Source organism: Rhamphochromis longiceps, linkage group LG7 (genome assembly GCF_057381845.1).
Source record: "Rhamphochromis longiceps isolate RC_006_pf linkage group LG7, R_longiceps_female_GT1.1, whole genome shotgun sequence".
Lineage (NCBI taxonomy): Eukaryota > Metazoa > Chordata > Actinopteri > Cichliformes > Cichlidae > Rhamphochromis > Rhamphochromis longiceps.
In genome coordinates, this window is record NC_140563.1 from 45,253,479 (window position 1) to 45,277,833 (window position 24,355).

Genomic DNA, 24,355 nt, shown 5'->3' on the forward strand with positions numbered 1-24,355 from the left:
TCTCAGCATGCCAAAAGATTAAAAACATGCACCACAGGTCGAAAACGCAAAAAAAGCAAAAGAAACTTGATTTAAAATAAGAAAAAAAAAACATAAGAAAAATCAAACTGAATACATCATTTCCTAAACACACATGAACACTTTCCCACAATTTCTGTGAACATGATTTTGTTTCTTGGACAATCCACTGTGGATTGTCAAAGTAAAGAAAAAAAAAGGGGGGAGGGTAGTTTAAACAAAAATAAAATAAAATAAAAACAAGCAAACCCCCCCCCCCAAAAAAAACCAACTTCTTTTTACATACAATACATTCAAACATAAGTTATACAGATGTGCACAGTCTGACATGTTTAAGCCGTTTTTCCCTCCTCGAGGCAGATCATGAGCGGCTTGGATGCTGGTGGTTGTGGGTCAGCTCTGATCTGCAGACGATTACTCCTCTGATGATTGACACCGTAATTCTCCCCAAGTATACAGACCCTCATCACTGACACATTAAAAAAAATAAATAAATCCCGCCGCTGCAGTTGGTGACATCCCATCACTAACTGAAGACAAACCTCAGTAACGGAGTTGCAACTGCATGAAGAATAGCACAGAAACGCACCTGATCCAACCGAGGGAGGAATTAAATCACAAAGAAAATGCAGAATTATCCTGGAAAGAGTTGGTAATGAAACAGAAGCAACTCTGGGACCATCTGGATGATTATACGACTTAATGATTGGAGCATTTATCTCATATAAATGATTTTTTTTTTTTTGGGTTTTTCAAACTTGATCTTCACATATACGCTCATAAAGCCTTTTGTCGCTTTGTTGATGGACAGGGAAAGAAAATCAGCCTATATCTATCCCACAATTAAACAATCAAGGTAACGACCTGCAGCCATAAATTATTATCAAAAAAAAAGAAAAAGAAAAAAAAGAGCACAACATCCTTTGACACTACGACGCCACATGTCAGCTTCGCCCGATAAAAACCCCACAGCAGGAAATTTAGCCGTATCTCGCGAGGTTGAACCTCTCAACTACAAAACATGTTTTTCTGCAAACTTGCTCTAAAAACCTGGAAGACGGCTTCGTGTGTCAGACTAATAAACACCAGGGGACAGTTTCTGTACGCGCTGCAACAGACTGTGGGGTGGATGAGAAAGTTATCGTAGCCTGAACACTGATTGATACGTATGTGTTTGAAAGTATGCCGCAAACACAAACAAAAGTTGGCTCTTCTGTCCGTATGCGGTTATTTTTCCTCGTGCTGTTACAAATCTGACCAAAGGGTGTATTTGCACTAGGGGCTTTGTTTTTTTATGACCAACAGGCCCGTTTTGAGATGTTTGAAAAGCTTTTCTCAGTCTGGGCTAAAAGCAGAAGTGTGGCCTTCTCAGCCTGGATGTAGAGTTTTTGTCTCTTTGCTCCTTCAGATGTCATCGTCTTTAAAAAAAACAAACAAAACAAAACAAAAACACTCTGATGAGTCTGTACAAACTGTAACTGTCCTCTCTGCAGTCAGCATTTTGTGCTCCTGGTACGGAAAACATCTACGACCCTCCTCCAACTGTGGGTAACGTGCAGGTGTCTGCCCACAGTCTTATACCACGGTGCTGAGGGAGGAGGCGCAGTCTGCAGGCATGGAGACGGGGGCGTGGCCATCTGTCGGTGTGTCGGGCCCCACCAGGAGGGTGCTGCTGTCTATGGAGTCCTCCCTCTCCTGACAGGACGGCGCGGAGTCTGGCACCGGGCCTGTCGCGTTGGGAATATTGGCCTGGAGCCCGTCACCCATGGCGTTCATCTGGCTCGGCACGATGGAAACCCCACCATGCCCTGAAGATACAGACGCAGACAGAGAAGTGGGAAACGAGCATTTATCACTCCGCACATGACGATGTTTGTAAAGAACAAGAGAAAAGGATGTGCGCCTACCGAGGTCCACGTAGAGGAGGCTGTCTGGGTTTATGGAGGCTTCGTATGGAGGAGGGGGGTCGTCGGGATGCTGGATGTCGGGGTATTTGTAGGCTGCATAAGGCGGAGGAGGCTCTTGGAAATGAAAAGCGCCTCCCTCCCCATCATCGGACAGATGCAGGGGAGTGAGACCAGTGCCGAAGGCGTCTGGGCCGTAGTCAAAGCCTGGGACTCGTCTTCCAAGGTTAAAGTGGTGCACTGAGATTAAAGCAGAGTTTAAAGTTTAAGGTGCATTTAAAGTGAGCTTTTTGGATTATTCAGACCATCTAAAAATAATAATAATAATAATAATAATAATGGATTGCATTATCATCTCTGTCTTATTGCTGTTTTATCGCACTTAAGATGCTTTGAAGATGGCAACTGACTGAGTGGTCGCAGATCTGGTCTCCGTTTCCAAAGCAACCACTTCAAAAACAACAAGATTGTAAGTTGTCACAAAAACTTTGTGCTGCCATCTCCAATAACCTATTTCCCCAATGTGACTGCAGCAACAGCCAAGACTGTTGTTACTCTCATTTGTATGAAGATGCAGAAAAATAGAAATAAATGTAAAATAGAAAAAAAACAAACAAATACATTTTAGCTGTATAAAGCATAAAACAAGAGGGGAAATTAAACGAATTAATAAAAATAAGTAGCTTAAAACATAAATATCAATATTTAGAATTAATTTCAACAATTATTTTATTTATTTATTTACTGTTGTTTGTGGCCGTTTTTGCCATCCTTATTGAGTTTTCATTTTTAGAAAGGAAGATTTTTATCTCAGCTTTTTAAATCGTTCCTCATACAGACAAAGATTAAAAAGTGACCACAGGTGTAAACTTTGGATCTCAGTGCTGCAACACTTTACTCACAGTTTCCTCCAATCAGCGTTTCGATGCGTTCACGTCTTCTCTGACGGAGTCTGTGTACCATGAAGAGCAGCAGAGAGAGGATAAGGAAGGACGAGATGCAGCTGACGATCAGCCTCATCCCGCTGGCCATCGAGTCAAACAGACTATTCCCATCTGACGGAGAAGACGGGAAAAATCTAATCAAATCAGGATATGTCCTTGCAAACGTACTTTGTTAAAAACGTTCTTTTGCTGAGCTTCGAAGGAAATTCTGCACCGTTTATGTGTGAATGTGACACAATTTGCACATTAAACAACACTTTCACATCTTTTCCTTGCAGCACTATTTAGAAGAGGAGCAGGAGCTAATTGTTTATATAAATTAGGCAATTTGAATCCTCCTGACTCATTTAACTTAATATACTGAATATCAAACAGTGTAAAAATGTGTAGGTGACGAATCGTGATGCAGAATAACATCTTATAGGACTACGAGCACTGGAAGGCTTCTAATCACTGATAATCATTACACACTGGTGGTGGTGGTTTGTAACCAGTGGGATGTGTTTGGATGCGGTGGTAGTACCTGGATCGAGGCAGGTGAACTTGCAGCACTCTTTGGGATCCTTGCGGAAGTGCTGGCAGCCTTGTGGCCGCTCACACAGCGCGGCGACGCACATCTCAGGCTCGCCGTCATGACACGTGCAGCTGAGACACGGGTCGTCTCCTTTGGGGGTGAAGTAGTAGCCCTCGTTTACGACATTGTCTTTTATATCCACGCACGTTTGCCCTGTGGCACAGAGAATATCAAAATAAACACATGGCCCCAGCGGAGCAAATAACTGACACATTTTTGATAACAAACAGAAAATTAACCCGTACTCCTCTTGCACAGAAACGGAAACTTCTTGTAGCAGTTCTCAGCGTGCCAGCTGTGCAGGCCTCGCTCGTTCATGCTTTTGTACTGAAAGCGCTGCAGCTGTGCACAGAAGACATTGTCTTGGGTGGCGGAGGCCTCCCCCAAGTCTTTCAGACCCTCAGGAGGCAAAAACACCTGCATAGAGCCTGAACACAAACAATTCACACATTAAAGCATTCAAATAAATTACAGAAGACAAACAGCACATGTAGGTACTTCACAAAGCTGAATCTTTTATACCTTTGTATGCTACTTCCCAGCGGCCATCCAAGGAGTGGCTCTGATTGGTGATCACATACTGGTAACCCACCCAAAATCTGAAACAAACAACACCACTTACACCATGTCTAGTGATGACGCATTAGCTACTACCAGCCACTAGATGGCCTGCAACCAGCTACAGAGCAGTATAACATCTAAAACAACAGGCACACGCACTTCTGCAATATCTTCCTTATTAAAAAAACAAAAACAAACCAGAATTAAAGCAGAAGTTTAAAGACTGAAATGAGATCTCTGTTCAGGAACTGAAACCTGGTAGCTTATTTCTGTGGCAATAAAGAAAACTTACTTGCACTGATCTCTGCACACTTTATCGTCAAAGTCCACCTCGATCTTCAGTATGAACTGCAGCTCCTCGTTGGTCACAAACGTGGCCAACGAGCCGTTGACTTTCTGACACGTATCCACGGCCTGCCAGTAGTTCTCGTTCTTCAGGTACACTTTGTAGCAGCTCGCTGTTTTCTCGTAGTGATGCCACCCGCTGGGACATTTCTCTGCAGACAGAGAAGACAAGAGTGAGCACATGATCGCCATGCAGATTCGATTCAAATAAACCTGCTGAGAGCAAAGTGAGACACTTACTGTTGAAGCGCACCGGCTGAGCCACACCGATGACGTCTTCCACCTGGTCGTACCCGCTGCCATAACGAAACCTCTCCTCTTTTATAACAGCACAAATCAAGACAAAAAGGTTAAAAAAGTGGACTTGTTTGTACTCTCTGCCATAACAAATGTAACTGAGAACAACAGATGGTGTTTTCAGTGTGTAGGATAATTGTTAACAGCCCGCGATAATATTTAGAAGTCAAAACCACCACACATCAGTGAAAATAAGATATATACTGAGGCTGATTCTAATCTGAGGAATATGAAAGCAGAAGCAATGCTTTGCTGACCGTGCAGATAGCATCCTCTACTATGTTTTATCAGGAGTTCACAGAGACTAAAGTCTAGACTGAGGGAAGCACCCCAGTACCGTCTATGTGCAACACAATATAATATACACTTTTTAATGACAAAGTTGTTAATGCGATGGATCTCTTGCTACTCTTTGACTAGCTAGTAAGAAAATAAAGTACGTAGGTATGTTACAAACTATAAAGAAAACACACTGTCTCAATTGTGGCATCTTTACTACTTTTTCTTAGTATAAACTAGAAGAAAAAGATCAGATTTAAAAACGGGGAATATGCTTGATCTCTTAGAGCACATATGATATATCAGCAGATAATAGGTGTTTACTGATATTGGCATTTATAACAGCTGATAAATGAGCATTTAAAATGTAAAAAGACAAGAGAAACAGCCTTCAAATGCTTTTCTGTGTTGATGCTGCATAATCTGTCCACCAGAGGGCCCTCTGTAACTTCCCTGTTAGCAAAACACCTCTGGCACAACAACCAGAGGTGTGTTGCTTTTTTTGATGGTGGCTATATTGGACAACGGATGCTGGATTTGGAGCAGGCAGGAAGGAAGAGAGGACGACCTCAGAGGAGGTTCATGGATGTGGTGATGTAGAAAAGAGGACAGGCTGGTGTGAGACAATGGTGACCCCTGAAGGGAGTAATGGGTAGCAGATAAAAAAAGACTATTTCTCTGTTACATGACTCAATGAGATTTTGTTCTTGACTGATGCTTCAAAAAGGAAGGAACTGCAGGCTATAAAAACAGCAAATACTGAAGAACTTAACTGAAAAAAACCCACCAAATTTGAGGAGCATACACTTTGTTTACATTTATAACAGCATTTATTTTGATTTTGCACTGAGATTCATGACAACTAGAGATGGCACGATACCACTTTTTTAATGTCCGATATAGATATCATAAATTTGGATATCTGAAGATACCGATATGAATCCGATAGTGTAATTTTTAATCAATAAAACTTCTTTAAAAAAAAAAATAAAAAAAATATCTTGCTGCATTTTGTATAAGTTCATATTCAAGTCTAAAAACAAAACAAAACACTAAAGCTATTCTGCTATATTTGTATGCAAAAAATACACTGCACCCAAAATATTTCATAGTTCAGCAATACTGATCAATCTAATAAACTTAAACCTGCACCATCCTTCCTATTCTGGTGTTTTAAAGAGTACTTAGCAGAAATATTAAACAACCTAACTAATAGGGATGTCAACTACCAGCAGAAAAAAAATAGGGAACAGCTAGACATTTTAAATGTGCCCCCGTTTCCCTGTTAATGCCCTATCGGCCCCCTGCATAACTTTGCTAGATCCGCCCCTGCACAGTTGCCAGCCGTCAGCTACGTAGAAAAAGATTCTGGTGTAGAAATTAATATTAAATAAATTCTAACAACAGCTTATCACGGTTAAACTTGCTGCTGTTGTTTAGCCGCTGGTTTCCTTTTTCTGGTGCAAAGTGGGCCAAAAACTAACAAGAGAGACGGACTCGCGACAGAAAAGCTGATCAGCCGATCATTGATCAGTTTCATGATTGAAGTAGCAACAGGAGAGGGAGGGAGAGAATGAGAGGCAGTCGCTCCATATATTGGTTGTTAAGCTTAACGTGGGAATGCTTTACAAACATTCACAGATGAACTTACACACTTGCTTTACTTCTCTCTGGGTTAACTTTCTCTGAGATGAAATGCCGGTTTGGTAGCGAGGCTCCAAATGCTCAACCAGACCGCCAAGAGGTCTCGCACGCTACAGCCGCTCTATCATGTGACACATATTGGACTGATGTGCTAAGGTTATGAGCTGAGTTACGCCATGTTGCAAGTTTTGTGAGGTGCTTTCGTGATATTTAATGGATTGGATTACATTTTTTATTTCTCTCCGACATCCGATCCAGTAATTTAGGTCAGTATTGGACTAATACGGATACATAATATCGGATCGGTCCATCTCTAATGACAACAATCTGTAGCCACAGTTTTCACTGCATACAGTGACAGGCCTTCAGCTGGGTATTTTCAACTTTTCAAGTTTCTCAACTGTAAAGTTGAGACGTTTCTTCTTGCATCGGCCACTCTGCTGTTATTATAAGATTGAAGGATTGCTTCACCTTTTAGTGTTATTAAAAAAAGTTAAGATAAGATAAGATAACCTTTATTAGTCCCACACGTGGGAAATTTGTTTTGTCACAGCAGGAAGTGGACAGTGCAAAAGTTATGAGGCAAAAATTAGAATACAATAAGAATAAATACAGTACACAACTGTACAGAATAGAATAAAATAAAATACTATATACAGTAGAATAAAATAAAATAAATATACAATAAGATAAAAATAGAATACAAATACAAATACTATATACAACTGAGTAAAAATACAACGATGAGTGCCCTAACAAGAACAAAGACTCTCCAGCAAGCCGCTGATTAACGTGACAATAAGCCCTTGACTTGAGTAAGGCTTGCATTTCTCAGTAAGCTCACACTTAAAAAAAACAAAAGGTCAGTAGTTGTCCCTCTAAACATGCAGACTATCAGATATATGAATTTGTCCAGTTTTACTGCTGAATAAACAGAAAGAAAAAGAAGCAGAAGGAAATTACTTCTCAACTTCTTAAGCTGTTCTGTTAAAAATGGGGTTTTACTGCAGAATGAATAGACTTCAGTGTGAACCCTTAATCGTTTAACAGCAGTGCCGGCATGGAGCGTTAACTCGGAGCGTGGACGGCTGCTGTATGGAGGTCACATGCTGCACTCAATCCTTTCACTAACTCCTGTTATGCTGTTAGAGATCTCGGGATAAGGTCTTTCTAGATTTAAGCGGAGAACAATAGGATTTTGTGGTTAGCACTGTTGCCGCACAGCAAGAAGGTCCTGAGTTCAATTCCACCATCAGGCCGGAGTCTTTCTGTGTGGAGTTTGCATGTTCTCCCCATGTTTGCGTGGGTTCCCTCCGGGTACTCCGGCTTCCTCCCACCGTCCAAAGACATGCAGCTTGTGGGGATAGGTTAATTGATTAATCCAAATTGTCACTAGGTGTGAATGTGCGAGTGAATGTGAGTGTGAATGGTTGTCTGTCCCTATGTGTTAGCCCTGCGACAGACTGGCGACTTGTCCAGGGTGTACCCCGCCTTTCGCCCTATGACAGCTGGGATAGGCTCCAGCGCCCCCCGCGACCCTGAAAAGGATAAGCGGAAGCGAATGGATGGATGGACAATAGGATTTTGGTCAAAGGCTTAGTGACATCTATGCAGTGTAGGACAGATGAACCAGCAGTAAACAAAAACAGAGACACATGTGCAGCCACTCAGCCTTTAACCCTTCTTCCCCCTGCCATCTGACGCTGTCAATAGAGCGGACTCACTGTGAGGGACTATGAGGACTACAAAACCACATCTGAGCAGCTGAGCAAAAGCAAATTAGTAAGACAGGACTGTTTATGTGGGTGGTTATTGTATTAAATGCAACTATGCCATGCTGCAGTTCAGACAGGGACGCAAGGGCCAAGATTTACTATTTTTACGTTTGGTAGGAAAAACCTCTGTGATAAAAACAAAGCTATTGTCAGTATCTGTTGAAGAGGTGCACTGAAAGGAGTGGACGCAGGTATTTAAAAGTCATAAAACCTGATCTACTAATGCTAAAGGCAGGTGATTTTACTGCCAACTGTGCTCAATTTAACTCAGTTCTCCAACTTCTCTGGAATGAGAAGGAGAGATGGCATGTGTTCAAAGTAGAAAAACTTAAGGCTGAGCGCCGCATATTTCTGGCCCTCAATACTACCGATATTCACCCAAGTGACATGTAATTCCTAATTTTCCACTTCCGAACTTGCTCAGTAACATACATACACACTGAACACCAAACGTGTGAATGCTCAGTGTCAAAAATAGCACTGTGAAAAAAATAAAAAACACTGACATGGGGCCAGCTGATTTTTCTGAACAAGAAAAGAAAGAAACAGATATTCTGGCTTCATCCAGTTCAGACCCAGTTAGTATTCCAACCGTCTCCTGTAGTGCAAAAGCATGTTTATGGATGGTGTGCGACTTGCTTTGTAGCCGTGTTCCTGTGGGATTACGCTTTAGCAGGAAATCTACAACCTAACTATGTCGAAACTCAACGCATTAGCCTTACATGCACCTCCCTAGAAATGTAACCACACATTGGGTTAATGCAGCCCACAACTACTCTGATTGGTCAATTATTCCTGTGTATGTCTGGCTACTTTTTGGTTCAGTTTTTCAAATTTATCAGTGAGAGCATAAAATCATCGCCTCAATGTAAGGAATAATAATCAATATTAGAACTCACAAATATCAGCAAATTCCTGAAGGGAGATTGTTGAAACTATCAGAATGAAGACGAGGGAGTGTACAAAGAAATGGAAAAAGTCCCCTCAAGCCCCCGAAGAACACTGACCACAACAAAGCATTGACATTGCCTGGCATCGCATGGAAAACACCAGGACACGACCACACTGTAATTAACATGTAATGCACCAGCACAAGAGTAAGTGCAAGCTGTGGGCTCCACAAAGCTTCCCTGCACAGGTCTGGTGCACTGGCGACCTGTCCAGGGTGTAGCCAGGTGGGATAGGTGGGATAACTCCAGCCTCCATACAACCATGAGCTGGATAACCGGTTTAGATGGAAGGAGATTACCCAGAAAACAAAAACATATTGATTTTCCTTCAGCTGCCTCTCATTGATCTGAGCTGCCATGCTCTTTCAAAGAGAAAGCACATGTCCTGTTCATCCTGCTCTTTTACTCCATCATATTCCTTAATACACACTCACTCAATCAACTCTTCTGTATGTAGATGTCACTGCTCATTAATGACATGGACTAACAGCGTCTTTGTTTACAAACTGAGGCACTGATGGCTGATCACCTGCAGATAACTTCCATTTACCCTGTATACTAAATCTGTGCATATATTCACCTGAACATCTCTCAGTTTGGCTTGATTAGATTGCGCTACATCCTCCACACCTGTATTCAGAGCTGCTCAGCTGTGGTCTGATCATCCAAGCGTGAAAAGGTTCTAAAAGGTTCTGGGTGTTGCTAGACTTTCCAAAAATCAATCATGTTATGGGTGTTAGGTAACAGACTGAGTGTGAAAGGGCTTAAGTGAGCTGCACTCACGGGGACAGTCCATCTCGTCACTCTTGTCCTCACACGCTGTCCAGCCGTCACACTGCCAGGACATCGGGATACACTGCATCTTCCCACTGCGGCAGGCAAACTGCCCGGGGCTGCAGCGCTGCTCTGAAATACACACAAAAAAAGAGGGTTTATGTGGTTAAACCTGCACATAACCAAGGCCTTTTTCCTAAGAAGAGAAAAACCATTTAAACTCAGAGTGCAGCAGTCTGAATGGCGCCGTGTGAGCTTTCAAGGCAGTTAATAAAATAAGATGTCTGAGATGGCGAATGGGTAAATGTACATCATCACCATTACTTCGTGAGTATTGACATTGGGATGATTTAACACAACTGCTTACACGCTCAAAACAAAAACAACAACAACAACAAAAAAACCACAACAGGCCAAATGCAAAGGAAAGGGATGCACTTTTTGGCCAAACAAGAGCATTATTGGAAAACACACAACGTTATTATGTTAATAAATGAGTGGAAGACAAAATTGTAACTGAATAAAAATTCAATCAACTGTGCTTCCTGTGATTGTGACTGTCCTAATTATTACTCTTAGGGTACTCTTAGGGCAGAGCTACTGTCCTAAGAGTAGCTCTGCCACTTTAACAGAATTTGTCTGGTATTTCCTTTGACGTAGTGGTGTCATTTCTGTGCCTAGGAAGTAATAGTGACCCTTAAGCCCCTTGCTTAAGGGCCTTTTTCCGCCCCTTAAGCAAGGGGCGGAAAAAAGCCACAGCCGCTAGCGATCACGTATGTTTGGATTTCTTAAACTTTATCAGAGATGTCGATCAACTGCAAGGAGGAAGATAATCTGCAGAGCCATTTCATCATGTCTGCAAGCCACTGCGTTATGTTTATAGCCTGACATTAATAGAATCTGCTGCTAAGAGTATTTCATGATATTCAGTAACATTAGAGCGCTGAGTACTCCTGCAAGCAGTTCAGTGATGACAGCAACTCAAGAAGAAGCCTAAGGCACACAGCAGACAATACTGAACTTCTATGTTCTGTCTGTTTAGCGGCCTATGAAATAAACTGAGCTTTCCCGATGCAGTTAAACAGCTCAGTGGGCAGTGTCAACATTACTGATCATCAGATCAATAACTTATCACTATTTGCTTGTTTTTAGATTGTTACAGAAAAGGGTAAGTTCAACATACTCGGGATATCGCTTGCCTTTACTTAAGCTGTCATATGAAAGTACATATACTTCTGTTAAGTGTTTCCAGCTGGGCATCGTGTACCTGGAGTTAGGGCTGCTCAATTAATCAAATTTTAAATCACGATTACGATCTGGGCTTTCAACGATCATTAAAAATGACTGAGCCGATTATTAGCCCCTCCCTCATTTATCCGCGACACCTTAAAGGCCGGTCCGTGAAAATATTGTCAGGCATAAACCGGCCCTTGGCGCAAAAAAGGTTGGAGACCGCTGATTAAGAGGACCCGAGGGAAGCTCGGAAAGCTAAGCAGAAGTTATTTGGAGAGGAGAGTGACTGCCGTTGGTTGAAAAGAGAGGTAAAAAAAAAAAACCTCAGTGGTGTTGTACACTATTTTATATTATTTTTTAAAGTCATTATTCAATACATTGTTATTGTTAACCCTTTAAAGCCGGTCAGAGCACCATGCTCCGTTTTGTGTAACATTTTTAAATCCCTGTAGAACCTGAACCGTGTAAGCGAGGAGTTTTACTTACATCTTATGCCATCAGCTTGTCCTCGGTCACGGTTTCCTTCCACATATAGCTTTGCAAAAGTTGCATAAAAAGCGCTTGCAGGAACAAAAACATAATATTCCAGAAACACGCTTTGCCGATCCGATCAGCTGTTCGTAACACTTCCCACAGTGAAACAGACGTCAGCGCAAACTATCGCATGTCCGCCATTTCCTGCCCGAAACCGGAAGTGACATAATTTTCGCGGAAAATGTAGTTTTTTACTTGTAGGCTTTAAAAGCCTATACTGGTGTTTTTATAAGTCATGTTTGACTTTTCTGAATAGTTTCTGGGATGCTTGCAACTCGAATTGCACTGCTGGAAATAGTTTATTTTGATGCACCTGCTGTTTTTAGATTTCCTGTTGTTGTAAACTATTTTTTGCAACTTTTTTGTATTTAAAAGTTTTGAGGGATAAACCTCTTAAATTTCTCCAAGTAGAAATATATGTAAAAAAAAAACAAAAACGATTTTCAATTTTTTTCTAGTTTATTGCACTTTTTTGCAATTAATGTAGTTACTATGGACTTAATGCATACATATTATTAAAATATGGGCTATAACAGTTGTATAGCAACTTGAAATGCTCCCACAAATGGCACTACAACATATAAAAAAATAATATAAGCTCTGGCGGACTTGGTTCTATAGTAGGTCGTAAGGGTTAAATAAATATTGTCAAATAATCGAGATCTCAATTTCAGTGAAAATAATCGTGATTATCATTTTTGCCATAATCGAGCAGCCCTACCTGGAGTCAAATGTTTTAACCGATGCATGAAACAATACATTTTTAGACATAAGTGGTAATGGCTGCCGTTTTATTTGTGAATATTTATTACACGGCGTGCTGCGGGGAAAAGCCTGTTCTAACGTTTGAGTCTAAGGTTTAGTTTTTAGCACCTGGCGGCTCTTTTTTGCTTCTCATCCGTAAATAATCTGCTCTTTCACGTGATTCAGTTTATTTTGAAAAGTCTCAACAGGCTCTTGATCTTTATTCTGAAAGGTTTATGTGGAAAATAAACAAGCGGACACCAATGGTTTTATCGTTGTTGTTGCTAACGACAACTCATAAAAACAGGCGCTTGTCCGACCGTACTGTGGTTATATTAAATATAAGAGAAAGAGAGAACTTTAAGAAATTAATATAGCCACTACAGTGACCATCAAAACGATGAAAAAATATTGCCGTAAACAGTTTATTTTGCGACACCACAAAACAAATGATAGCGTAAAATGAAACGATAGATGTTTTTATATCGTCATCCGATATATATCATTATATCGAACAGCCCTAGGACAGAGTGAATGAAAATAAAAACTGAAATTTAAGTTCCTTTCCTTAATACAGGGTATTATTTTCAACAATAGATTTAACAGTCCTGCCCATTAGAGATCAGACTGTGCTACATGAAGCCCATTAACTAAAATCTGTTTTAGCCCACCTGGTTTATATTAAAATATAAATTTGACTGCTTTAAAAGGACTTTTAGTTTAATACAGGGTGACTCTTATATTGAAAATCTGCTTGAAAACCCCAAAAACATACTGTGCTTACCTGACAATAATCTTGCCAGAGCTACCCGTGGACCTGAAACAAATAGAAAAAAAAAGAGTGACTAGCCTGTATATCAGTGTGTCGTCTTTCAAAAAAAAGTAAAAATATATTTCATTTAATCCAGTCCGATTTAAAAAAAAAAAAAAAAAAAAGTTATATTTTTTTAATCCTTTTTATGCTGCTCGTGATTTTTTTCTTTATTTCTTACTGTCACCTGTTCTCTCCACCCTCTTGTTTGTGAGGACACAGGTAGTCATGTAAACCTGCAGAGGAGCTGCATCACCCACTTGCCTGACAAATATAGCAACACTATTTTTTTCTTAGAAGAGAGAGAAAGGGAGAAAAAAAAAGCTTATTTAATTTAAAACCAGACCTCCAGCTTTGAAAATTAACACAGCTGCGACCACAACCTAAACTGGACTTCAGTGTTAAATATTATTTATTTGTACTACAGGTGGTGCAAAATAAATAAGCAATTACAAGAAAAAAAAACAAACAGATTTCCCAAATAAAAGCTGTCAGTTAGTTATAAGAGTTAGTTTTGATGTCAGATTTTCTAAATAAAAGTTATTTCCCAGATGTCTGACTTCATTACCATCATACTTCAACTTTTATAGCCAAACTATTTAGCTACCGTTCTTTTGCAACAAGCATTAAAGCCCAACAACACCACCGGATTTCCAGAAAGCCTAGTTCTGATTGCTGCAACCTTACTGCACAAGGATTCCTTAGACACTAACAACCCTGTGGGAACTTCTCACTGGGCTTTACACCATGATTTAAGCATTAAAAAGCTTTTTCTAGTACTGGACTGTACATCCCTATTTTATAGAGAAGCAGGATGAAGAAAAAACCCCACATTGTGGCTGGGATGAATTCATTGCAATTTGTTCTTGGAAGCATTACAACGCTACCAGTTCATCTATATTTCAGTGTAATGCTTGTCCGAGGGTTAAACAGCGCTAGAGTTGTTAATTTAAGCTTCGGAAAGCTAATGTTAGATCGAAGCAGTGCTACTGAACCTGTAACCCTTAAGGTTAACAAGATCACACAGTCCACGGGTGTTTTAATAGCCATCTCACACAGAAATGTCACCTCTTGGTTAATGCTAAGTGGACTGAGGTGCATTACAGACACATCTCAGTCTCCAGGGAGTGAGTGCATCATCAAACTTGAATGTGTGTCAAAATGACAGATAACTTTAAAGACATTAACAATTAAACACATTAGAGGGAGCTAATAATAATAATTCATCCTTAAGTTTATGATAAATAATTGTTGGCGGATGGGTTAAAAAGCTTTGTTTACGGTAATCAAACAGGGGCAGAAGGTGATGGCCCTTAGTTGGAAGCAGGCTTGTTTTAGAGTCCGATTTTTTTTAAAATCTAATGCCCCAGTTCAATCAGTGCATTGAATGAAGCTTCGCTCAGATTCCCTCATATTTGCCCTCTTAAAGTCATGACATTATGACTGCAGGCAATCATATTTCAAAAGTGAGGGGATTTCCCCTTTAAATGCTTCCACAGGGGGGATTTATACACTTTGGGAGGGATCAGGGTCAGTTTGAGGATCAAACTGTTGGGGGGATAAGCCGAGTGAGCTCAAGACTGGAGGTCCGAATAACCGATAAGTAACGTGCAGGTCACTGGTTTGAGTCCCTGTTCAGATGAAGGCACTTCCTTTTTCTCCAGAGTGTGATCCTAGGTGTCTTAAGTAGATTTAGATGTCTGCACTCTGTCAATTTCACATCTTTTAAGTCTCATAGAAACATGGAAGGAAAGCACATCAGACGTTGTCCACATTGGATGTCAATTCATCTTTGGAGCAATTTGGACCAGTCCGGTGCAATGCTTTTAATTGTTTTGGGTATTTTCCTACATTATAAATGCTAATTTGAGGCCCTAGTTTCTGATATATAGTATTCTCCATGTGCAGGAAGCAAACAAGACTTTTATTAGCAGTTCTGGTTTCTATTTTGAGTCTTACTGACTAGCACAGACTTGGAAAATAGGAATACATTGGCTGAAATGAATCTCAAACACATCAACACTTTGTCCAATCACAATTCAGCTATTTATTGAGTTTAAATAAAAAGCTCCTTACTCATAGTCAGACTGCAAACAGTGACTGAAACACAAAAAAGGACATCCAGACTTATGTGTGATTTTTCTTTTATGTGGATACCCACCGGCTATGGTAGTAGCTAAGGATTTTGGGAAGTGGCGACCCTGAAAATTGATCATGAGGACAGGTTGACTTTCCATGCTTTTTATTTACAGAAAGATAAATAAAACACAGCCCAATAAAACCTCTGATAAAACCTCTGATATGCCACAATAAAAGCTGCTTCAAATCAAAATCCCTAGTGTTTCAGTGGACACTAGCAATACAGTTTATTGAAACGCGCATGCTTTTATTGTGAAACATTTTCTTGTGTATTAAATATATTACAAACGAATTAACCAATTACCTTATAATGTACATGTTTGCAGACTTGCTAAAGAAAACAAGCCTCTTGCTGTGTGTAGCTGAATAAACACTTTCATCAGAGAAGGATGTGAGCCTTTTCCTCTTCCCTACAAGGCTGCCAGATAATTGTAACAAATCCTCCGACAGGGAACAATATTTTAATTTAAAAAATTTTCCCCATACATTTCCCACTAATGAATATTGCAATAAGACTTGTTGCTAAGGCTAAGAAGCAAACAAAGCCAAATCCAGCTTGTTACTGGCTGACTCTTTATATAGTTACATGTGCTCCTTCAGAACTATAAAATACAAGCATATGTGCTCCATTTGAATGATGACTGTCTGCGCACATCAGTATTCATGCTTTCAGTGCATAGCTGGTATCTGTACTGCTCGAAAACCCACAAATGCTACTGGAATCAGAATAAGATGCCAGCAGCTGCCTGCTTTAGGTTATCAGACATTACAAGCTGAAATCAGGACTTGTGCATATCCAACCTGTTCATATATCAGAATAACAATGATTAGGCAGTTATTGTTTTGTTACTGCTGCGGGAAAACACAAGGTCAGAAAATCAGAGATCTCAGTTTAGTTAAAGGCAACAGGGGCAAAAAAAAAAAAACAAAAAAAAAAACAACAACTAAAAAACCCCATCCCTTGCCGAGGCTTTTTTTCAGGATTTTATGATCTGTACATGTTGACAAAAGAATCAGCAAACACTGGTTACCCTGAGCGAAGTGAGCCTCTGCATCTCTTATATAACCGACAGGAAAGCACAATAAAGACTATGAGACTGCCCCAGCTCGGTCCCGCTCAAGTGTAACGGCACAGTGAACCGGCCTTGTGCACACGCTGCATCATCTCCAGCTGCTGATGATTCATATCAGCACTGAGCTTTGCTGTTAAAAGCACTGTGTGGGTATGGACATTCATTTATTTCTTTTTCATTGCACCATCTCACATTAACAAGCCATATTTTTATCTGCACCTTGTGCATGAAAGCACTGCTGGTCAGCTTCCTGTGATAATTAACCAAAGTAAAGCGCCTTTCCTGTGCTAACACTGTCAGTTCAGCTGTGAGACACACTTAATATTTAAAATTGTAAACAAAGCTGTGTGACTGGAAGCTACAATGTTATTAGAAAAAGTTAACACTGTTTCCAAAGTAAGTAGTGTCAAAGGGGCAATACGGATTATCTCTATAGACCAATTCACCATGTTAGCTATAAGACGCCTTATGAAATCAGTCCTTGAGTCACTTCTATATTATTTTAAATTCCTCTACAAAAGCAGTCCCCAGTAGGGCTGAACGATATATCGCATTTGCGATAATATCGCGACATGATCAAGTGCAATTTTCTAACCGCAAAGGCTGCGATTATACTCTGGACATGTCCAAATTCATGGGCTGCATCCTCCTGAGGCCGCATTTGTAGACCGATTACGTCACAGCGACGTGCCGAAGGCTGTCCAAATTACTACCATATCCCAGAATTCATAGCGCGGCCCAGCCAAACTCCAGTTTCCAGCAATGGCGGCCGCTACTAAGTTTTAAAATTACTCATACTAATCTTTCTGGGTCACAAAATAAACTTTTAACATATTTTCAGGTGAGAAAGTAGTTGTGTAAACATCAAATATCTGCTCGGTTTATCAAGATATCCCATATTTGCAAAAGTGCTTCGACGTTTTCAGAGGCGTCTGCTACCCACCAGCTCGACAGCTAGCCGGGAGCTCGAGGGTTACTGATGCGGCCGAGAACGGCACAACTCCCGGCACATCATTTTCAGATCACCGCGGAGTTTCGCTGCTCGGGTTAAACGTAATATATAAGTCACTTAGACAACCTAAAAATGTTATTGTTGGGCTTTTTTCAGTGTTTTGTTTGTTCGTGAGTAAATCGGTTTGGCTGAGATTAAAGTTATTAGATTAGATAAAATAAAACTTTATTAATCCCCCGGGTGGGTTCCTCCTTGGTTTTCACACAGCTGACTAAACGTCAAACAGAAAACTTATTAAACAGAAGTATGAGACAGTCGAGAATTTACACCAGTGTCTGGTTATATTTTAGATAGCAAGAAGCAGACGGCCGAGATTATTAAACTCCACCGAGACAGCGGTGACGCTAATCAGAACTAGACCGTCCAATTTCACGCCTTGAAATTTTAAAGGCGTGTTTGTGTGTGTGTTTATACAATTGCTATTATGTTTGCACTTTATGTGTAATGTTACTGACTGCAGAGATCAGTAAGATGTGTGCATTTTTTATTTATTAGTTTTATTTATTTAATATTATTTTTTAATTGAATGACTGTCTAGTAGTTCACAGATGTCGAAAAACTGAGTGTGGTAAAGCCACTGATTTTTTTATGTATATTTCTGCAATCTGCACATTGTACTGACTTTCATTTTAATGTTTACACCAGGGTTCCTTGTCAGCACTTTATGCTCAGATGTTTGTAAGCTAAAAATAAACTATTGTGTATGTTCAAATATACTGTTGTGATTGAAGAAGTTAAATAAAAATGTCAGTCATCAATTCATGCATCACCTCATGTCATCATAACAGAGGTCTGTCTTCCAGGAAAGAACAGTTTAAAATTAATGTAATATAGTATTGGCCATACTATATGATGTATTGCTTGTCTTTGTTTAATAATACAGAAGACAAAGACCTTAAAAAATAATCGCATATCGCATCGCAATCGCAATATTGGGGCAAAAAATCGCAATTAGATTATTTTCCATAATCGTTCAGCCCTAGTCCCCAGCAAACCAGGACGAGAAGTGTCAAAGTGAAAAAGTTTTGCTCTACAGCCAGAAATGTGAAAGGGGATGAGGGCTGTCTTACAGCAATCCTGCAGAAGGAAGTAATTCACCCGTATAGACACTATTTACCCCATAAAACAACCAAATGGAAACCATAACTTAGCCTCATGTCTGGACAATGTTGACATCAAATTTCACGAGTTCTCTCAAGCGCCATATTATCTCATTTACTGCTTTTCGCTAGCTGCCAGAATACACGTACACAGGGTTATTTTGCCCACATGTCATGTTTCAAACATTTGCCTCAGTGACCTTTCAATAAACTGCATCACTGTATTATTGCGTGGCTGTACTTCAAGTCTACCTGTTAAAATCCTCAAACGATAAATGGCACAGGTTGAAACACCGCCAATTTTTTTGTGAAAAACAGACTACTGAACAGCCGACAGTGCAACACAAATCGGCTGCTCAGACCCACAGACAAGACCCAAAGATTAGCTGACTGCAGCTCAAGTTTAAGCTGATGGTTGTGTCAGTCACACTACACAAAAACAACCAAGCTCTGTTCACTTTTATACGCTGTTGGCTGTGCTTAACCTCTTGACTCTTTTTTTAGAGCGCACACTGAAGTTTTTCACTCTCAGACAGCTCGGTTCACCTCTAGTCTCTGTAACCCACAGGACACATGCTAACCACTGGGCCTATCATGTGCATTTCTGCTTTTATCTTAACCATACATACTGCTTCTAGCGTGTATTGTTATGCATCATGCAAATGCAGGAAACCTGCTGATTTGCCTTATTTGCACGTGAAACTCAGCTGGCCAATTGAGATGATCCCGATCACATAGATTTGCCTTAAAATGTGTGACACTTCAGTGTTGCCTCCCTCATTGGAAAATGCATAATCTGAACCTTTGAGAGTTTGCTGGAGTCAGCTGTGAAACAAATGTAGAAAGCAGGTATGCCCTTTATAAGTGTTAAAAATGTATGAGGATGATGTGGTTTAGCGGGTTACATCAATACCAAGTTAATGTCTCCACAACACGAAGTCTTAAGCAATTATTTACATGTACGTTCAGATTTGGAGTTATACTCCCGCAGTCTTGATCTCAAGTCAAATGACCAAGTCATGGTTGAAATAGTGACAAAAAAAAGCCAGCCCAACTTATAAAAACACAAGATGATGCATTCACTCCTGAGCATTTAAGAAAATCATGACTGTACTATTTGGAAACTCCTAATATAAATAAACATTTGCCCAGGGAACAAACCTCGACACGACCGATAAAAAGCACGCCCTGTTTGGTGTGCCAATTGTTTTCTAGGTGGGAGGTTTCTCCTTTGAATCGAGGCAGACAATAAAGTGTTTATTCATGAGGCTGAACTGATAGTCTGAACTGAATATCAGGATCACAAGACCGGGATTAAAGCAAACCACAAGACGCATTTGGCCTTTCCCTGCTCAAATGGACATCTAAACAGCACCTTAGAAGCTCTGCATTTGAAACAAAAGTAGAACACACTTACAGCAGAGACAAATAATAATTTTTTTTTACCTGTTTGGATCTCTATGACCTTCCAGGTGTATTTTATAATTATTCACTGTCACCAGGGGGCAGCATTTTACCAGTGGATGTGCTCAGGTACTTTCAAACAAGAGCTGCTGTTTAACTGTTGGCATTTCTTTTTAGGTACTGCTGTTTCCTTTGTGCCAGGCTGCAATTATAAAAAGCCTCATTGAAGGTTACACTGACTCACTAAACCATCTTCGAGTTTAAAATGGTATTACACAAAAGTATAGCACAGCACTAGTTCTTATTAAGTGGGCATCTCTTCAACACAATACACACAAGTCAAAGTGATTGTTCCTAAACATCAGTTGATAAGCTCTTACTTTGGGTGGTTTTTACAGATATGAAACAATATTGTGTTAAAATGGAGAGTAGTTTTAAACAAAAAAATGCATTTCTTTGTTTAGGGATTTGATTGTTTCTTTTTCCCTTTTCAAATGTTACAGTGTGTCCTGTGCAGGGGTGCCATGATATTTAAAACAAATACTGCCATGATGTTAATAATAGACATAAATCAGGGTTCCTTTTGCTCAAAATGAGCTTTTGGCAGTGACTTTTGATATTGATCAGGGCGCATGTAGTTAAGGCAAAAAGCCTGTGTTACCTGATTTAACAAACCTTTTCCTTTTATTGTATTTAACCTTAAATCAACTAAACTCAGCTTTAGAAAACTGATTTGCAACACACAATCCCCGTCTTTTGTGGACTCTAAAATATATATAATCATCTAAGAAAGGTGTTTTTCTGGCTACACTCCCTTACCCTACCTCCCTGCTAGGGCTGGGCCATATTATACCGTTCACGGTAATACCGGTATAATGTTAGGCAACGATAGGAAAATGAAATATCGCGATAGAATGGGAGTAAAACGCGCATGCGCAGTGCCTTTGTTTTCATACGCACATGGCCGATTGTTGAGTGAAACAGATGAACCAGAATTGGTTTGTAAAAATGGTGCAACTTCCGTGATGTGGAACTGGTTTGGTGTTTGTCCGTCAGATACACAACAAAGCACATTTTTTTGCAGAACATGCAAGCGGCCGTCGTTATTGTCATATTTGTCGGACTAAGATGCTCTTAAATCTGGGAGTAATCTGGGTCCTAAACTCCATATGCTTCAGGTCAAACAACACTGCAGCATCACTTAGAGTTAAAAACTGTCTAAATTATTTCATCTTTAATAAAACGATCAGCATTGCTGCTTTACCAGGTGTAACTATAAAGTTTAACTTCCAGGCATCCATGAAAACAAAAGTTATTACATTTAACGGAGTTAGAAGTTAGCAGGAAGCTAGCGGAAGTTAGCTCGCTAGTTTCGCTAGTTACCTAAGCATGATATTGCATGTTCTGACTGAGAGATTTCTGAAAAAAATCAAACGTACAGCTCTGCTATCACTTCCAACATAAATGAAGACAGGAAACTAAACAGCAGTGACGTTTGTAGGGTTACTGAAGTTGGGCTAGCTGGTATATAATGATGTGCTACGTGATCGCTAGCGACACAGCTATGTTAGCATAACATAAACAGTGAAGCTGGAGGACGAACACTAACACTTTTCCACTTATAAAAGTTAACGTGAAGGTTCTTCATGGTTAGAGACAAATGCAATTGCATGGCAGGATGCTGTAAACGGACCAAACTTCAGTCAGGAGAACAACTGAGATAATCCATCCACAATACGAGGTTAGTCATTAATATACTGCAACAACATGGGAATAGAGCAGCTGCCAGAGAATTCAACATTAATGAATCAATGGTACAGAAGTGGAGGAAGCAAGAAGAATGAGTTTAATAAAGTTTGATTTATCTGACTGCTTTGTTTCGCTTAATGTGCCTTATAATCCCGTGCACCTTATGGTCCGAAAAATGCGTACTGCACCTCTTTTTAACTTCAGTGGATATTATACATGGTTATGCTCAGGATATGTCAGCCCATTTCTACTGGAAATGCCTTTTGGTTAAACTTTCAGCAAGGAATTTGCATTTGCACTGTTACATTTTTATAAAGCTTTAATGTACATAAAAACCAGCTTCTTGTTTAAGTGAAAATAAATGGAAGGTTGTCTTTTTGCGCTAGTAATGTTGTGGAGTTGTATTTTGTCTCGCATCAATTATATCGTCGGTTATATCGTTATCGCAAATTTTCAAATATATATCGTGATAAATATTTTTGGCCATATCGCCCTGCTCTACTCCCTGCACTAATGTGCTGCAGATTTTTAGTGCAAGCAATTTGTCAAAATAAGACAAAACATCCAATAAATGAAGTTAAACTGAATTTTTCTATACAGATGTTTTTTTGACCACTATATTCATATAGTGGCACCACTAGCCCTGAGTATTAGCTTACGAGCTTATGTTGCCACAGAGACATGACGCATTACCCTTTAATCTCTATTCATCAACTAAGAAGTTTCCTTCAGACAGCTTTATCGTTTTAGTCATCACACTGGTGTGTAGTGCGATGTGCCTGGGCTTGCAGCTCTATGATGTGAGACAGGTTTAGTGATGCAGGAGCATGAATCTCTGACATGCATTTCAAATTGAGGCTTCACGGCGGAAGCGGAGACCAACCCTGGAATGTAGTGAAGCCTAAATACACCTACATTGTTTACAAAGCTTTGGATTGAGCCAAGATATCGTTTCCACCTTGCGTAAGCACAATTAAGTGAATAAATGATTATGAGCTGTATCAAAAGGTCAAAACTAGACGGTTGACTCGAAGCGACCTTGTTTATTTTGAGAACAACACACAGCCTTACTTGATTTTCAGGTGAAATAAATTATAATTTCGTTTAGAGATTTCAAGCTGGTGGGCATTACTTTAAAAGATTAAACATAACAAGAGTGCCAGCAGCAGCAGTAAAGGGGTCCTCCCCGCTGTCCAGCAGCAGCAGGAACACGGGTTAAAAAGTACCGGAGTCCCCGGCTTGTGGAGCAGGCCTCCCCGGTGAACCTGCCGCCCCCTGCCTCCAGCTCTAATCCGTTTCTCCCACTTTCTAGCAGAGCCCGGGGGGAATACATGCACAAGAAAAACAACTCGGAGAGGCTATTTACCTGCCCGTGGTGGGTCCGTTAAGGTGAGGACGAAGAGAAGAGAGAAGAGGACGAAACTGCTGCTGTCAGCTTTCGGCAACATTTATCCTCCATTCATAGTAACTCCTCTATCCAGAAATGTAAGATATATTCCGAGGATCTGCACCGCCGCCGCCCTTTCCGAAACTACACCGCGAAAAGCTGAACGCAATTTGTGCCCATTTTCACGCAGTCGGAGCGGCAGCTGAGGGAAGAAAACAGCGTGTGCACAAGCATAGTCGTACCGCTCAGCGACCAGGGTCGTGCTTCCGAGGGGCTAACGTTAGCTAGCTGAGCCGCTCTGCCGTTAACGTCCCGTCCCGCTGCTCGGTGCCGAGCGACTCTCATCCAAGATGGCCGCGGCCTCCCATCACAACAATCCCAAACATGCAGCGCGCACACACAGGCCATCAGCTGGAGGAGCCAGGGGCGGGGCTTACTGCGCGCGTGCGTGTGTGTTTGTGTGTGTGCTGAGGCCATTCAACTCTAAATATCGCTAGTTAAATAATTTCTTTGACTCAAGATAAAACTAAAAAGGCACAAGATGTACATCATACTATTATTATTATTATTATTATTATCATCTCTGGGAAATAATAATAATATTTAACGTGAGAAAAGGGTTTTAAGACTAATGTATCGAATAAAACGTTCTAAATATAACTGTTATTCTTGTAAATTTAACTGATTGTATTTAGTATTGTCTTTTCTATTTTGTTGTAAATGTATTTAAAACAGTCAGTTCAGTTTAAAGCTGAAAATATTTACTTTCAGATAATTTGCACATATTTCAAGCTGTGTGCACATTTTATGTTTTCTTTTTAGAACTTTTTTTTTTTTAAAGAAAATTAAACTTTAGATAATTTATCCTGCAAAGTTATACAAACCTATGTCAATTCTGAAAGACTTTAAACCAAATAGTCTTTTTCAATAAAAAATTAAGGAAAAAAGCAGCTGAGAAAGAGTATAGTTTAACCCAACAACACTAAATCGTGCCAGACATTTGGAACATGTCTAGATGAAGTTTGTGGAATGTGGATGACAAACCTTGTCCTAAAGCTATTATGAATCTTACTTAAGTTTCCATTCAACCCCTCCAGCCGGTTG

General features: G+C 40.2%; 1 protein-coding gene across 1 annotated transcript; it reads right to left on the bottom strand.

Annotated features, from left to right (window-relative positions):
• Positions 1 to 159: 159 nt before the first annotated feature.
• Positions 160 to 23,627, bottom strand: dgcr2 (DiGeorge syndrome critical region gene 2). The gene is made up of 11 exons (XM_085413848.1): positions 23,231 to 23,627; positions 13,361 to 13,393; positions 10,075 to 10,197; positions 4,587 to 4,664; positions 4,294 to 4,498; positions 3,963 to 4,039; positions 3,686 to 3,868; positions 3,390 to 3,593; positions 2,825 to 2,977; positions 1,926 to 2,162; positions 160 to 1,826 (listed from the first exon to the last, which is right to left on the bottom strand). Exons 1-11 carry the CDS (start codon positions 23,310 to 23,312, stop codon positions 1,594 to 1,596), a joined length of 1,608 nt encoding a protein of 535 aa, XP_085269974.1. The 5' UTR covers positions 23,313 to 23,627; the 3' UTR covers positions 160 to 1,593.
• Positions 23,628 to 24,355: the final 728 nt, after the last annotated feature.

Coding starts and splice junctions, on each gene's coding strand:
- dgcr2 (XM_085413848.1), bottom strand. CDS start 23,312: ATGTTGCCGAAAGCTGACAGCAGCAGTTTCGTCCTCTTCTCTCTTCTC. Junction 10,198..13,360: donor TCTGGCAAGATTATTGTCAG/GTAAGCACAGTA, acceptor TGTGTATTTCAG/AGCAGCGCTGCAGCCCCGGG. Junction 2,978..3,389: donor GTTCACCTGCCTCGATCCAG/GTACTACCACCG, acceptor CTTCTCCGTCAG/ATGGGAATAGTCTGTTTGAC.